The following is a 16,396-nucleotide window of genomic DNA, read 5'->3' as shown; positions in this document are numbered from 1 at the left end:
CTTTATTGCAATGTTCTTATACAGACTAGATATAGGCTACGGATAATAGTTTTATACAAACTAGATAATAAATTATTATTATTATTATTATTATTATTATTATTATTATTATTATTATTATTATTATTATTATTATTATTATTATATTTGAAGTACAATCAAATATCACGACATTAATTACTAGTTTTAATTAACTGAATTGAGCTGAAAATTAGATCTTGATCTCGGAAGATTAACTATTAAATTTATACGTTCTGTACCTTTCTAAAGTAATAAATGCTGGAATTGGTTTCAAGGCTGTTCCTGAGTGAATAATTTCTTCAGAACAATATTAAAAGTTTTAGAAAAATTTTCGAGACATTCGAGTCGAGTCGAGATTTTTATGAGCTGTCTCGACTCGACTCGTGTCTCGACTCGAAAATTCGAGTCGAGAAACACGTTTGTCTCGACTCGTCTCGAATTTTACAAAGTGTGTCTCGACTCGAATTCGAGTCGAGTCGAGTCGAGATTCGAGACATGTCTCGACTCGTGCGCATCCCTATCTACAACGTCACTGACAAACATTACAATTAACACCATAATTCAATTTGGCCCCTTTTACGCACAGGATCTATCCCACGGCTTCAGTAAAATTATTACAACGTTCCGATAACAACTTCGTTATTAGCCATAACGGAACATCTGACTTGGTTAGTAATTTGAATGTATACGATATTGCGAAAATCTCTGTCTACTCCCAGCTCCAACATATTGTCTGACGTAGTTGCTCTGTTGGCGGCTATTATAGAGTAATTGATGGGTGGATAACTATTGTGGTGTTTCCATCTTGCATTTTTGATTTATTCCCTCACAGTTTTTGTATCAAAGATAAACTGTTTTAGGTATTATCTGACATTAAACATGATTCACATTTTGTTTCGTACAATCTTACAAATGTTTCTCCTACAACCAAACCATGTGTGTAGATGACTTATTATATTCAGACAAGGGCGAACTAATATTATGATTATACCTACAGATGAGAAAAGCTTCCTGTTCCGCGTGGTTACATTGCATTTTATCAAGTTCCACTTATTTTCTGAACACTGACACACGTATATGACTTCCACAACTCTTTAGAGAATCTTTAAAATCACTAAAAACCATAAGTTTGTATTTCATCCTTTCTTAGGGTTGCCATATTTCAAAAATAAAAAATCTGGAACACGACTAAATTACGAGAATCTTTGAAATGCTTGATATGAAAAGGAAGGTTATATGATACACTGAGAAAAATCCGTTCTACGGACAGCGGTGTATTGTATATACAAATATACGATATTCTCTTGCTTACTATAGAAATCAGTACGGAGCATACGTTATCCATATGCTACATAGCCACTGCCCTTAGAAGTTACATCATGCCGTTGCAGGATGTCTGACATCTAACAGTTTTCCGTATATCACATGCATATACTTATGTTACCTTCGTCAGCTATATGTTATATACGTCCATTTGTATGTGAGATTCTGACCGCCTATATTGTTTTATACGGAAAGTACGTATAGATGTAACACTTATACAAAATGAAATCTTTGAGGTTTACGCCCCACGGTTATGCCGGTTAGGCTAAAGGAGACGGTGATGAGAAGTAATGAATGAAAAGGTGGAATGAAAAAATTGGGAGGAAACGGGAGAACCCCGAGAAAACCCACGCACACGGTGTTTGTCCTCCACAAAGTTCACTTGGCGGGGGCTGGGATCGAACCCGTGACCCCAAGCACCAGAGGTGAACGCTCTACCACTTTTTTTTCCTTTTTTTTTAATCGTCCCAACCGGGATACTGTTCGCCATTGGCAATTCGCGCAATTTCTGCGTAATCCAAATACGACAGGGACACAAACACAGAAAGATCCAGGACAGTTAAAATTCCGACCTTGCTCTTCAGAGGGATTCGAACCTCCAGTGGATTGCGCCCCATGATCCGAAGCCGAACGCCCGAGACCACTCGGCTATTGCCACCGGCTAACCACTGAGCCACCGCCGAACACTTTTACAGAAAGTATTATAAAACATGCGTTTTCAGTTATACGTCTGCTGTACGTTAGTCCAAAAACTACAGGAATTATGCATGTAACCTATCTTTTTAAGTACGCCACCTGCAATTTTCTCTCAGTGTACTAATTTACTTTATTGCAGGGCAACGGAAAAGCGTAATCGTTGTTGCGTAACAAGAAGGAAAAAGAAATCTGTCGCCAATAATTCAAAAAATAAGATTTCTCCCCACCCCATAAGCTTCTATTTAAAAAATACTTCAACACTTTTCAATTGCTGTGTCTTCAGATTTATTAATTAAAACCAGTGTTGGGCAAATTTCAATTGAATTAACAATTAACAATTAATCTGTAAATTTAATTGTTAATTGCAATTAACAATTGAAATAAGTAATGGTTAATTGTTAATTGCAGTTGGCCATTAAAAAAGGAGAATCAATTGCAATTGATCAATTGATTGAAAGTAATTGCAGTGGAAAGTAATTGCAATTGAATTCTGTAATTCAATTGCAATTGAAATTAATTGGCAATTGATTCAATTGCAATTGATTTCCACAGCAATTACTTTCAATTGATTGATCAATTGCAATTGATTTTCACTGATTAATTTTCAACACTGTAGTTCAGAGAGGGCGTGGGGCAATGAAAACTTTAGCCACGACCAATTGACTCACCACCCGTCGTGACCCACGACCCACCGTGACCCACTCTGACCCACCACCCACCATAAACCACTCTTACCCACTGCAACCCACAGATCCACCAAAACCCATTGTCATCAACTCTGACCTATGATTCACGCCCTTTTCTCTACTGACTAAAGAGTTTAAACTTGTAATAAAACAAGCCTATAAAATTATCACTCATCGGAGTTTGAATTTTTACGATCAATAGCTCAAGCACCGCACTAATACAATAACGGCGGATCTCACCTTTCTAATATAAATAAAATAGAGTTTGTTCGTGTGTCTATCTGTCTATCTTTGTGCGACCTGTGGACGAGACGAGTGGACCGAAACTTTTCAAAATTTGGTCACGGGTAGCTTGGTCTAGGCCCCAGACCAAGAAGAAGAGCTTTTTTTTAAATTCCTTACTAGGGGGTCTTCAGGGGACGTTTACCGGTACCGGCCTGGGGACCGGACAAATCGACCGAGAGTCACCAAATTTTGGTCAAAGATACCTTGGTCCAGGTCCCACACCAAGACAAAGCTTTTTCGAAAAAATTCGAACCAGGGGGTCTCAGGGGGGCGTTTACTGGGACATGTAAAAGTAGTAGAAAATGACCGATATCAGTGTCGATTTCATAGTTTTCGCGGACGCTGAGATCAATGGTGAAACTCCGATCGCATTAACTTCCAAATTCACCGTATCCGGCTACGGACCGTGGGTCAACGGGGGGGGGGGGGGATGCCGAAACGTACAAGTAATCCAAAATGCCGATATTAGTGTCAAATCCATAGTTTTCGCGGTTGCTGATATCAATGGTGACACTACCACTAGCGATGACTTTCAAATTCATCCACCGTTGTATGCGGGCCTTGGGTCACCAGAGGGGGAAATTCCGAGACATGTAAAAAATAATCGGAAATGACCGATATTAATGTCAAATTCATAGTTTTCGGGGTAGCTGAGCTCATTGGTGAAACTCAAGACCGCGTTTACTTTCACATTTAGCCCCCATCAGATAAGAAACGGGGGCATTATAACGGGAATCACGAGACATGTAAAAATAATCCATAATGACCGATGTCAAATCCGTAGTTTTCGCGGTGGCTAAGATCAATGGTGATACTTTCATTAGCGATGATTTTCAAATTTAGCCACCATTGTATGCGGGCCGGGAGTCACCGGGGGTGGGGAATTGCGAGACATGTAAAAATAATGGAAAGTGACCGATATTAGTGTCAAATCCATAGTTTTCGCTGTCGCTGAGATGAATGGTGATACTTCCACAGGCGTTGACTTCCAAATACAGCCCCCATCGGCTGCGGGCCAGAGGCATTTTTTTTTTACAAAATTGGAACCAGAGGATTATAGGGACTTTTACCGGCATATGTAAAAAGTAGTAGAAAATGGCAGATGTTAGTGTCACATTCATAGTTTTCGCGGTATTAGTTGGGGGTTGGTGGGGGCCAGAGGAGATTTTTTCACAATACGAACCAAGGGGGTCTGAGGGGGCGTTCACCGGGACATGTAAAAGTACTAGAATTTGTGTCGAATCCATATTTATCGGGGTTGCTCAGACCTATAGTGACACCCCCGATAGTGTTTACGTTCAAATTCAGCCCCCATCGGCCTTCCCAATGAAAACACAAATATGGCGGAACAAGTTAATGCTGTTCCGTCAGGAACGATTTCGAGGTTGTTTCCTTCACATCGCCTTGTGCGTGTTTTCTACCGTTTTGTAAGCCTATTTCCACGTTTTGTGATTCAATGGTAGTGGGTCAAAATGGGCATTCAATGTGGGAAGAAAACTGATCCACTCTCCCACCAGTATCGAATTTCAAGGTCGCTTTTTTCGCATTGTTTAGTGCATATTTATACCGTTTCTGCGCATACTTTCACGTTTTGTAGGCCAACGAAAGTGGGTCAAAGGCGACCTACAAATATGGCAGAGAAAGACATATTCATTCCACTTTCAAGGTCCATTTTGACCCTCTCCCACTGATGCACAAAGCGACACAAATCATGTATAAAAAATGTGAAGGAAACGACCTCATTTGATGGTGACGGAACAGCATTAAGTTATTCCGCTATACTTGTAGGCCATTTTGACCCATTTTTGTTGTCGCACTAAAGTGGAAATAGAAGCACTAAAGTGGAAATAGGAGCACAAAACGGTACAAACAGGCACTGTATGATGCGAAAGAAACGACCCCCCAAATTCGATAGTGGCGGAACAATGGCTCTATTTTCTCACACATTGATAGACCATTTTGACGCATTTCTGGTGATGCTCAAAACGTGGAAGTAGGCGAAGAGAACGGTACAAAATACACACTAAATGATGCGAAAGAACCAACCCCGAAATTCGATAGTGGCGGAATAGTGAGCCATTTAACTCCCACTTTAAAGGCCCGTTTAACTCACTTCCGGTGACGCACAAGACGAGGAAGTAGGCACAGAAAATTTTTTAAAAAATAATCACTAAACGATGCGAAGGAAACGACCTAGAAATTCGACAGTGTCGGAACAATGGGTCATTTTGGTCACACTTTGGAGGTCCATTTTCACACACTTCTGGTAACGCGCAAAACGTGAAAATAAGGGCACGAAACATTCACTAGTCGACGCGAAAGGAAGGACCACGAAATTCGGTAGGTATAGTGGCGGAGCAGTGGGTCATTTTCGTCCCACCTTCGAGGCCCATTTTGACCGTCTTCCAGTGACGCACAAAACGTCGAAATACGCGCACAAAAGGGTATGCGATGTGAAATTAACGACCTCGAAATTCGATAGTAGCGGAACTCTTGGTCATTTTCGTCCCATCTTGGAAGCCCATTTTGACCCACTTCAGGCGACGCATAAAACGTGGAAATAAGGGCACGAAACGGCACGAAAATCCACTAGTCGATGCAAAAGGAAGGATATCAAAATTCAGTAGTGGCGGAACTCTTGGTTATTTTCATCCCACCTTCGAGACCCATTTTGACCGTCTTCCAGTGACGCACAAAACGTCGAAATAGGCGCACAAAAGGGTACGCGATGTGAAATTAACGAACTCGAAATTCGATAGTGGCGGAACAGTGGGTCATTTTCGTCCTATCTTGGAAGCCCATTTTGACCTACTTCTGGTGACGCACGAAACGTGGAAATGGGGGCACGAAACAACACGAAAATTCAGTAGTCGATACGAAAGGAAGGACCTCGAAATTCGGTAGTGGCGGAGCAGTGGGTCATTTTCGTCCCACCTTCGAGGCCCATTTTGACCATCTTCCAGTGACGCACAAAACTTCGAAATAGACGTACAAAAGGGTACGCGATGTGAAATTAACGACCTCGAGATTTAATAGTGGCGGAACTCTTGATCGTTTTCGTCCCACCTTGGGGACTCATTTTAACCCACATCCCACGACGTACAAAACGGAAGTAGACGCACAAAACGGCACAAAACGATGTGAAGGAAACGATCTCGAAATTCATTGGTGGCGGAAGAGCAATAACTTGTTCCGCCATATTTGTAGGCCCATTTTGACCCACTTCCGGTGATGCACAAAATGTGGGAATAGGCGCATAAAGCGACACAAAACACGCACAAAAGATGCAAAACAAAGTATTTTGAAATTCGTTGGTGGCGGAACAAGTTAATGACGTCGTGAGCACCAATATAAGTATATACTGTAGTTCTTACCAGTTGGCGCGGTGGGTCAGTGGTAGAGCGTTCACCTCCGGTGCTTGAGGTCCCTGGTTCGATCCCAGCTCGCGCAGATTGTACTTTGTGGTGGACAAACACCGTGCTCGTGGATTTTCTCGGGGTTCTCCCGTTTCCTCCCACTTTCTTCATTTCATTCATTTCCTATCATCACCGTCTCCTTTAGCCTAACCGGCATAATCGTGGGACGTAAAACTAAAGATTTCATATCATTTTTTGTAATTCTTACCATCAAGGCTGAGAACTGCACGGTCCAATTTTTTAGCCAAAGTAGAAGCCCAACCGGAATAGTGATGTCAACCGACTCGGATCGGTTCAACTGAGCGTACAGCTTGAACTGGCTTGGTTGGGATTACCCATCGACTGGGCTCAATTGAGCCAATGGCTTGAACCGGCTCCGTTGAAACGAGTCCATAGGCTGGGTTCGAGTCAGCTTAACTGAGCCGATGGCTCGAACCGGCTCGGTTGGGGTAAGCAATCAGCTCGGTTCGGCTCGGCTCGTGTGAGCATCGGCTCGAGCTGGCTCGGTTGGATGAGCTGTTGGCTCGGCTCACTTCTCGGTTCGGCTCGATAAGTGAATAAGCTGTGAGCGAGCCGCTTGAGCTGTTGACAACCCTAAACCCGGGTCGAGCAGTTTTGAAGATATTTGGCTGGAGTCCCATAACTTTTAATAATTTTTGGCTCGAGCCCGAATACTTGCTCCTCCTGAACTCAAACCAAGAACCTCGTGACCGATGTTCTTGCCTCCTGAAGATTTCTTGACGACCGAGATCGACAGTCAAATAATTTTTAGTATTCCGATACAAACCGCCTATATTCCATGTTTATACAGGTACACGGTGTTATAATGATAATTAATTATAGTAGTAGTAGTAGTATCATTGATAATTATATTGTCTATGTATGATACTTGAAGATAGTAACACAAAGAATTTAACTCGAATTGGCTCGACTCGACTGGAAACTCGATCCGAATTCGAGTCGAGTTGGGGGAAATTTTTCGAGCCGATATCTCAAGTCGAGCTCAAAGATGTCTGCTTCGAGTCGAGTCGAGTTTTAAAGAAAACTCGCTCAAACTCGTTGGTGCCCATTCCTATTGTATGCATGACGGGCATATAGAGTTCTTTCGAGGAGGATAGAACCATAAACATAATATATTTTAAAAAATACTTAGTTTCTCGGCTTTCTTCCCATGGGAAGGGGGGGAAAGGATGGTAGGTATCCAGCATTTCTTATAAGTACCTTATTTGAAATATGTAAAACAGTAACAAGTGCACAACACAATACACACACATCTTCAGTTTTAATTGCTGATTTCAATTGCAATTAACAATTACAATTAACAATTACAAGTTTCAATTGTCAATTGCAATTAACAATTAAATGTTTCAATTGCACCCTTTGCAATTGACAATTAACAATTAAAAGTTTCAATTGCCTGGTGACCAATTAACAATTAACAATTAACGAAAATTTAATTGCAAATTTTATGATTGAATTCAATTGCAATTGAATTAATTGTCAATTACAAATTGAAATCAATTGCAATTGAAATCAATTGCAATTGATTTTCAGAGCAATTACTTCCAATTGATTGATCAATTGCAATTGATTTCAATTGATTTTGCCCAACACTGATTAAAACAATATATTTTTCTTCTTGAATGGCCATCGGTCATGCATATTTGATTAAAATGTTTCAGAAGCAAGATGCAGATTGAAACAGAGTAGTGAAGATAACAATAAGATTGAGCAGTAAAACCTTTCGTCCCTGGCCCAATGAAACAAATGTTTCGTTCAATGTAAAAGTAGCTAAGTTCTGAACTTAATTAAATCCATGTTTTATGTGTTTAAGTTATTTTTTAAGCTTTTGAATTGTCATACTCAGAAGTTGAAAAGAATAATTATATATTTTCTACATAATCCTGTCAAAAAGCAAACTATTATATGCCCTTCCTTTTTCCTTAGCTGATATCCGGGATATTTAAGCGTTCCGAGAAATATTTTCGAGACGCCGGGACGCAGATCTCAATTGTTTTTCCGGGACGAATAGCAACCCTATCCTCTTTAGTTTTGCTTTTCATTTGATATTGCTATGGCTGTCCTTTACAAAACTAACTAATTAATTTACACTTAAAAAAATTCTACGTGATGCGTAAAATATGTAAGATACCAGAATAAAAAGAAAAAATAGCAGAAGGCTACAAATTAAAATGAAACATCTCTCGTACTGGTTACTGTTTGGTTTGGGAGATGGAAAAAGAATTTAATAAGTTATTTTCAAATTTGTATGGACTCTAATTGGATTTTGCGATTTTATTGAGTACCGTATTGACTTCACAAAGTAACCATGGCCGTATAGCAAATAAGTATTACGACCTGCGAGCATGATTATGTTTTACGTTTTAAGCCCTCTGTGGTCGTCAAAAGCTTTCAACTAGAGAAGCCATTTTGAAATAAGGGACGATAGTACAACCCAACAACAATGTTGCTATAATTTCCATATACCTTCGCGGTCGCTTCATTCGACCTCTTTCTGCACTCACAAAACCCACTCAACTTCACACTTGTTGTTGACTGTTTTGTCCGGTTCAGTTTTCAAGTTTGTCCGCTCCGCAGTCTACAACGAGGCTAAAATAATAAGAAATACATTGTTTATACAGTGTTTTCCACAGTCTCTGTTACTAATGTAAACTCTCCAAGTTCAGAGTTCATTTCAATTGATGCAACTAGCAAGTTTGAAGAAATTGTATTTGTACTCTGCCTTTGATTGTGTTCTGCTTTTAATTAGTTTCACCTTTCTAAAAAAAGACAAATAGTTTCTTTCTAGATGTGCGTAAAACACTATTTTTCTACATGACGTAAATTACGTGTAAATTCCTTTTTAAAAAACGTAACGAGTAAGTTCCACCATGCCCACGCAAAGCTCTTTAGACTAAATGAGGTATTGGTAAACAAAATTGGAAAAAATGAAATGAAACCTTTAAGTTTTACGTCCCACGGTTATGCCGGTTAGGCTAAAGGAGGCGGTGATGATGAGAGATAAGTGAAAATGGTGGAATGAAGAAAGTGGGAGGAAACGGGAGAATCCCGAGAAATCCAACGAGCATGGTGTATGTCCACAACAAAATCCACACGGCGCGAGCTGGGATAGAACCAGGCACCCCAAGCACCAGAGGTGAACGCTCTACCACTGAGCCACCGCGCCCCCGTAAACAAAATTGAATAATAAAGAATTATATGATTTAAATAAAGAGAAAAAGTACGCAATGTCCACGAATTTATTGTGCAACGGGAGGAAGACATAACATTTCTACTTGCTTTTATATTGGATTTTGTTTTTCCAGCTCGAAATATGAATCTTCTCTCCATTTTTAAATCATTTTTTAATACTAACAGAATGACCGCTCTCCGCACTACAATAATAAGGCTTATGGAAAATATTTGAAACGTATGTACGAACTTCGTCTGCTTTTCAAGATGCTTCTTGATATAATCTAAAATGCGGCTTCACTTGAGTTACATAAATCTTTAGATAATCGTTTCCCAAGTCTTCCTTCTTAGATGCATAATTTCCGAAGACGCTGAAACAGGGGTTTGCTTATTTTTATTGAAGTGTTTATATACAGGGCAATTCAAAAGTTAGTTACCACCCCTTATGAAATGAAAGCGAGTGTAGATAGCCAGAATTGGTAATTGTAGGGGCACGTCAGGCCGACGAGGAAACGTGCATTATGAAATGAATATCGGCCATTTCTCTATCCGCCATTTTGAATCTCGCTCAAAAAGGTTTAACTGGGAAGGGGTTCATGTGATACATGAAACAAGAGTAGAATTTTAAGGAAAACTCAATCTGATTTAACATAACTGTAATAACTTTGTAGTTCTCGCCACATGAAACTCATATTTATCTCTTATTAGTATGTGTTCAACCATGCCATTCTTCAAAATCAACTGCATTAAAATCATCAAGATATGGGGTGGTAGAAGTGTCCATGCTGTAGCTCGGATTTCAATGTAAGGTATCATCAACAACTCCAATTTCGCACGTTGCAGTGACACAGTTACTGATCAAGTTTGAAGAGACGGGTAGAGTCGAGGACAGGCCACAATAAGGTAGGCCCAATATTGCTACCACTAGGCACACCTATGACAGTGCTAGAATCCTTTGTTAACTGTCCACAGCAGATCACACGGCGATCATCACTGGAATGCCACGTCAACTAAATCTCCATTTACAAGGTGTTAAAAATGCGTATATGGCATCCTTACACAAGCTGCAGTTGCAGCAACATCTTTCTGAGGTTGATCCAGATCGGAGAGTGGAAGAGTGGGCAATAGAACATTGCAGCAGAACCCCAACTTTGCAATGTAAATTTTACACACCCATGAAGCAAATGTTTGTTGCAGGGGGAGGTAAACAAACAAAATCTACGCTGCTGGTCCCAAGATAACCGCAAGTGAACAGATCCATGTAAAATGGTTCGTACAGAGAAAATTATGGTTTGCAAGGATCTGGGGGACATGTATCATTGGCCCGATTGTTATCTCTGACAATTGAACTGGAGAGGTTTTTTTTTTTTTTTTGGACATGTAAGGTGCTCATTTTTTTCTCAGTGTCGGCTTCGGATAGCAGCTTTCCCTTATTTTACCAACATGACGGGGCGCCACCTCATTATGGACCCGAGGTTCGTCAATATCAATTTCCTGATCGATGAATTGGTCAACGTTGGCCAGTGTAATGGTGTGCCAGATCACTTGATTTATCACTATTGGACTTTTACCTGGGGTCACCTAAAGTCAGTGGTATATGGCGAAATGATTAGGGATCTGGACCATTTGGAGCAACGGATGCAGGACGCATGTACACAAATTACACCTATTATAATTTCATACTTATTACAGTTATGTTAAATCTGATTGCACCATTGAGTTTCTCTTAAAATTCTAATCCTTCATGTATCACGCGAGTCCCTTGTGATTTAAACTTTTTGAGCGAGATTTTAAGTGGCGAACAGCAAGATCGAGGCCGTTCACGTGACACGCATCATAAAGCTTCTCGTAATCTCTTGAACCACCCGACCGATCTCGATAAAATTTTTGACGTAGATGCAGTCCTGGCCTCGGAGTGTTTTTAGCTATTCACTTTGACGGCAGAATTTAGGGGAGGTGGAGGAGAGGGAATTATAAAAAAATAAATAAAACTTAATAACTCTTGACCAATCTCAATCAAATTTTCAGCATAGATGAAGTTCAAATCTGAGAAGTTTTTTTATTATTTCATTTTGATGGTAGAACTTAGGGGAGGAGTGGAGAGGAGGTTAAATGTATGAAAATGAATAAAACTTAATAACTCTTGAACCACCCGACCGATCTCGATCAAACTTCCAATATAAATGATGTTCGAGCCTGGGAAGTTTATATATATATATATATATATATATATATATATATATATATATATATATATATATATTCACTTTGACGGTATATATGTATATATATTCACTTTGACCGATCTTTATCAAATTTTCAACATACATGATATTCGGGCCTGAGATAATTTTTATCATGCCATGCCCCGCAACATAGGGAGGGAAGATGAATATATAAAAATCACCGAAAATGATCAATATGGAAGAGTGCTTTAGTAGTAGTAAAAACGAAACACATTACTATTTTTCCTTAATTTAACCCAGCGAAATCGGGGTGCGTCTTAGATTCGAGGACGTCTTAAATTCGAGTAATTATCTAGAAATTCTTAATTGGAGATATTATTAACGTGTTATTAAAATTACTTTGCTAGCCATAAATACTGGATGACTTTTTTAAAACTCACGGATTTCATTTGGGTCTAGAAATTCTAACTGGAGTAGGATTTTCGTGCTTTTTATGGCAAATGATCAAGCAAGGATGGAAGATTTATGAGATTATGTTTACTGGTTTAAATTCATCCTTGGTAATATCGATCACGCCTCAAGAAAAACAGTAAATTTTCGCCAGTGACATTAGAATTGGATTCAGGTTTTGGGTTTTTGAAGCGAAATTGAAATTAAGTGTTAAGTGACAATAGAAATTAAGTGTTAGTGGTAATCAGTAGCGTACGCAGGAATTTATTTTGGGAGGGGTCCAAACTCAATATAAGGATATTTTATATTAACATTTCAAACATTGCCCCCAAAATTAGGCTAAATTTGCACAAAAATCAAAATTTCGGGCGGGGGGGAGGTTCGGACCCGTTGGACCCATCCCCTGCGTACGTCCCTGGTAGTAATACCTATAAATCACATGTTGAATAACTATAGCCTTTTTCTTTCCACAAACGACGGAGAGATTTCTTGGGCGACCTAAGTAGTCGATAACTGACATCTTCCACAACAGCCGCCTACGGAGTACAATGCTTCTCTGTCTCACTCAGAAGTGATCCTGTTTCTTCCAATTTATTCACTAGCGACCGCATTGTGTTCCTGTCTGGGGCAGAACGTAAGGCAAATTTGTTTCTGAATGCCCTTTGGATAGCATCAACAAATTCCGTTCTCCAAAACTTTTAACAATAAACTTAAGTTGTTCCAAATCGAACACTATTCTCACTGTGGCCTGATCATACTCACACAGTAGGACAGAACAGTACAACACAATTCCAAATACAGCGGCAAAGGTTCCTTTTCTTATTGCCTTTGCGAGATTGCCATCTAACGAAGAAAAGTCAAATCTCCACACCGCACTGCAGCTCATTCCAATTGTAAGGTACAGTACACTGGCGAAAATTTGCTGTTTTTCTTCAGGCGTGATAGATATTACCTTGGATAAATTTGAACCAGTAAACATAGTTCCATAAATGAAGTTTTTAAAGTTTACGTCCCACGGTTATGCCGGTTAGGCTAAAGGAGACGGTGATAATGAGAAATGAGTGAAATGGTGGAATGAAGAAAGTGAGAGGAAACGGGAGAACCCCGAGAAAACCCACGAGCACGATATTTGTTCACCACAAAGTCCACACGGCGCGAGCTGGGATCGAACTAGGGACCCCAAGCACCGGAGGTGTACGCACTACCACTGATAGTTCCATAAATGTCCCTAATGTTGAAAATTTGATTGAGATCGGTCAGCTGGTTTAAGAGTGAAGTCACATAGACAGTCACTTTCATTTTTTAATTTTTTACATATATATCTCCGCCTCCCCCTGCCCCTTTCCTACGTTGCTCTGTTAAAGTGAAATAATAAAAATTATCCCAGTCTCTATCCTCATCTACATGGAAAATTTGATCGTGATAGGTCGGCGGTACAATAGATTAAGAGTCACAAACACAGTCACTTTCAATTTTATAATATAGATTCAGACAAGAATATTGTCCTGCCCTTGCTTCTCCTTTTAGAACACATTTTGTTAATAGGGCCAAGCATATTCAGTTTCTGTCTTGCAATGCTTATGACGAGTAATTTGGCTGCTGGTATTTAATTGATACAGTATGTTGTTTGTTTTGAAGGTCGATCTCCGCAGTCTCCTTTGACACACGAAAGCGAATCTTCGTCTACTGGACTAAAACTTTCTGGTGGATGCAGTGATGCTGGAGCCATCTGTCGGGAGAGTTATCGAATGGTACAAAGGTAAATTTCTTTGATAATATTAGTAAATTTGTTAATTTCAGTTTTCTTAGATACATAAATAAGGCAATGAGCCAGACACTTGAAGATACTGGGAAAAAGCGTTCATGAAAGTTTTTATGTGCCAATGATTTCTTAACTTATACTGGTCTTTGATCCTAGTGTCGTGGCGAAAGAAACGTGGAGTCTGTGACGCATGGAACTGATCAACCGTTCGCTTATCCCGGAACAGACCAAAATGGTACAGAGGTTGGTAGTCCATGGGAGATACATTAGGAGAATGTGATTTATAAGGTAGGATTTCATATTGCAATTCATGAAGACTCCTAACGTTCTTTGTGCGGCATTTGAGCGTACATTGTAGCCAGGGTCGGATTACGGGAGGAGCTTAGGGGGGCTATAGCCCAGGGTCTCCAGCTGGACAGGGGCTTCCACTGTGATCAAAATCTCAAATGACTATCTAAAAAAAATCATGAGGATACAATCATCATCATAAATTAAAATAAGGAAACACATTCCTTTAACTTTCCTCCTGTACTTTCACAGAAGTGTATTTGGTGAAGTCAACAGGGGCCACATATTTTTTTCTAGCCCCGGGCCTCCAGATGGACAGGGGCCTCCACTCTGATCAAAATCTCAACTCTCTATCTAAAAAGAATCATGAGGATACAATCATCATCATAAATTAAAATAAGGAAACACATTCCTTTAACTTTCCTCCTGTACTTTCACAGAAATGTATTAGGTGAAGTCAACAGGGGCCACATATTTTTTTCTAGCCCCGGGCCTCCAGATGGACAGGGGCCTCCACTCTGATCAAAATCTCAACTCTCTATCTAAAAAGAATCCTGAAGATACAATCATCATCATAAATTAAAATATGAAACATATTCCTTTAACTTTCCTCCTGTACTTTCACAGAAATGTATTAGTGAAGTCAACAGGGGCCACATATTTTTTTTCTAGCCGCGGGCCTCCAGATGGACAGGGGCCTCCACTCTGATCAAAATCTCAACTCTCTATCTAAAAAGAATCCTGAAGATACAATCATCATCATAAATTAAAATATGAAACATATTCCTTTAACTTTCCTCCTGTACTTTCACAGAAATGTATTAGTGAAGTCAACAGGGGCCACATATTTTTTCTAGCCCCGGGCCTCCAGATGGACAGGGGCCTCCACTCTGATCAAAATCTCAACTCTCTATCTAAAAAGAATTATGAAGATACAATCATCATCATAAATTAAAATATGAAACATATTTCCTTATCTTTCCTATTGTACTTTCACAGAAATGTATTAGGTGAAGTCAACAGGGGCCACAATTTTTTTCTGCCCCCGGGCCTTCAAATGGGTTAATCCAAGCCTGATTGTAGTGCAAGACTTGGATATCATGCTTTTTGAACATGTGTGGATGCTTCATGCTTGTCCCTCTGTATTTCATGAAGTTCACAACTGTAACTATCAATATGTCTTTCAGGAAAAAAATGTTCCGTGGGGACACACTGCTGGTACTATTCTATTTATTATTATATTATAGACGTATTATTTTGGTCTCCTGCGGTTCACTCTCAGAGCTCCGGGGCAGGGCTCCCCCAAAAAGATATCTGGTAGAAACACTGGTAACCATATCAGTGATGGTTTCACCTCTGCGATGAAAGACATGATGGACCAATTTGACTATAAATCAGCATCCCAGGAACAACATTTATGGGGGTTTTGTAAAGCACCCTCGACTTTAATGAAGATACCACTATCCTGACAGCTTACGATTCTCGTATGAGATACTTTTTCCATCAAAATTAACAATCCGATGCAGGTTATTCCATACACTCAGAGAAATGCACACGTAAAGACTGTTGTCAAATCATGTAGCACCCATCAATACAACTCTTTCTCGCTGCCAATTGGACGGAGCTGTCGAATGGAAATGGCAAGAACATTTTCCCGAGGATCCACTTTCACGGTGTCCCTGAGGGACTTATCCGAACATAATACTGTTGGGTGCAAAGGGGCTTATTTTGGAATGCTGTCACCACAACGAAACTTAACAAACCAACTCCGAATGGTCCTTATATTAACCATTTCTGAGTGAAATGCATTGTTAATATTTTTGAGACTTTCTGTACAGACTGTTTTAGCTTGGATTCATAAAGAAAAATCATACACAATGGCGTCTTCTCCATCGTGCACAAATATAAAACTTACGACAGTTTGCAACAACGCATTGCTTTATCATTGTCTCATATCTCGGCCTTCTTGTTGAACATGTGCAGTGTCTGTGACGTTAGTGATGTTTATGTTGCTGATATGAATTTCTTACCAAACGTCGAAGGTGACATTTTACTCGCAGAAAGTAGTAAATGCTAATGTTTCTACTATAG

The 16,396-nt window shown here is 39.7% G+C and overlaps 1 protein-coding gene across 1 annotated transcript in view; it reads left to right on the top strand.

Annotated features, from left to right (window-relative positions):
- Positions 1 to 16,396, top strand: part of LOC145676027 (retinal homeobox protein Rx-like) — a 130,037-nt gene that overhangs the window by 68,197 nt on the left and 45,444 nt on the right. The window contains exon 4 of the mRNA XM_081746871.1: positions 13,894 to 14,014. Within this exon, the coding sequence (XP_081602997.1) occupies positions 13,894 to 14,014 (121 nt within the window). The remainder of the gene's footprint in view (positions 1 to 13,893; positions 14,015 to 16,396) is intronic.

Source organism: Thermobia domestica, chromosome 18 (genome assembly GCF_964235325.1).
Source record: "Thermobia domestica chromosome 18, izTheDome1.hap1.1, whole genome shotgun sequence".
Taxonomy (NCBI): domain Eukaryota; kingdom Metazoa; phylum Arthropoda; class Insecta; order Zygentoma; family Lepismatidae; genus Thermobia; species Thermobia domestica.
The sequence above is the reverse complement of the archived record's forward strand: the minus strand, read 5'-3'. Positions and strand labels throughout refer to the sequence as shown.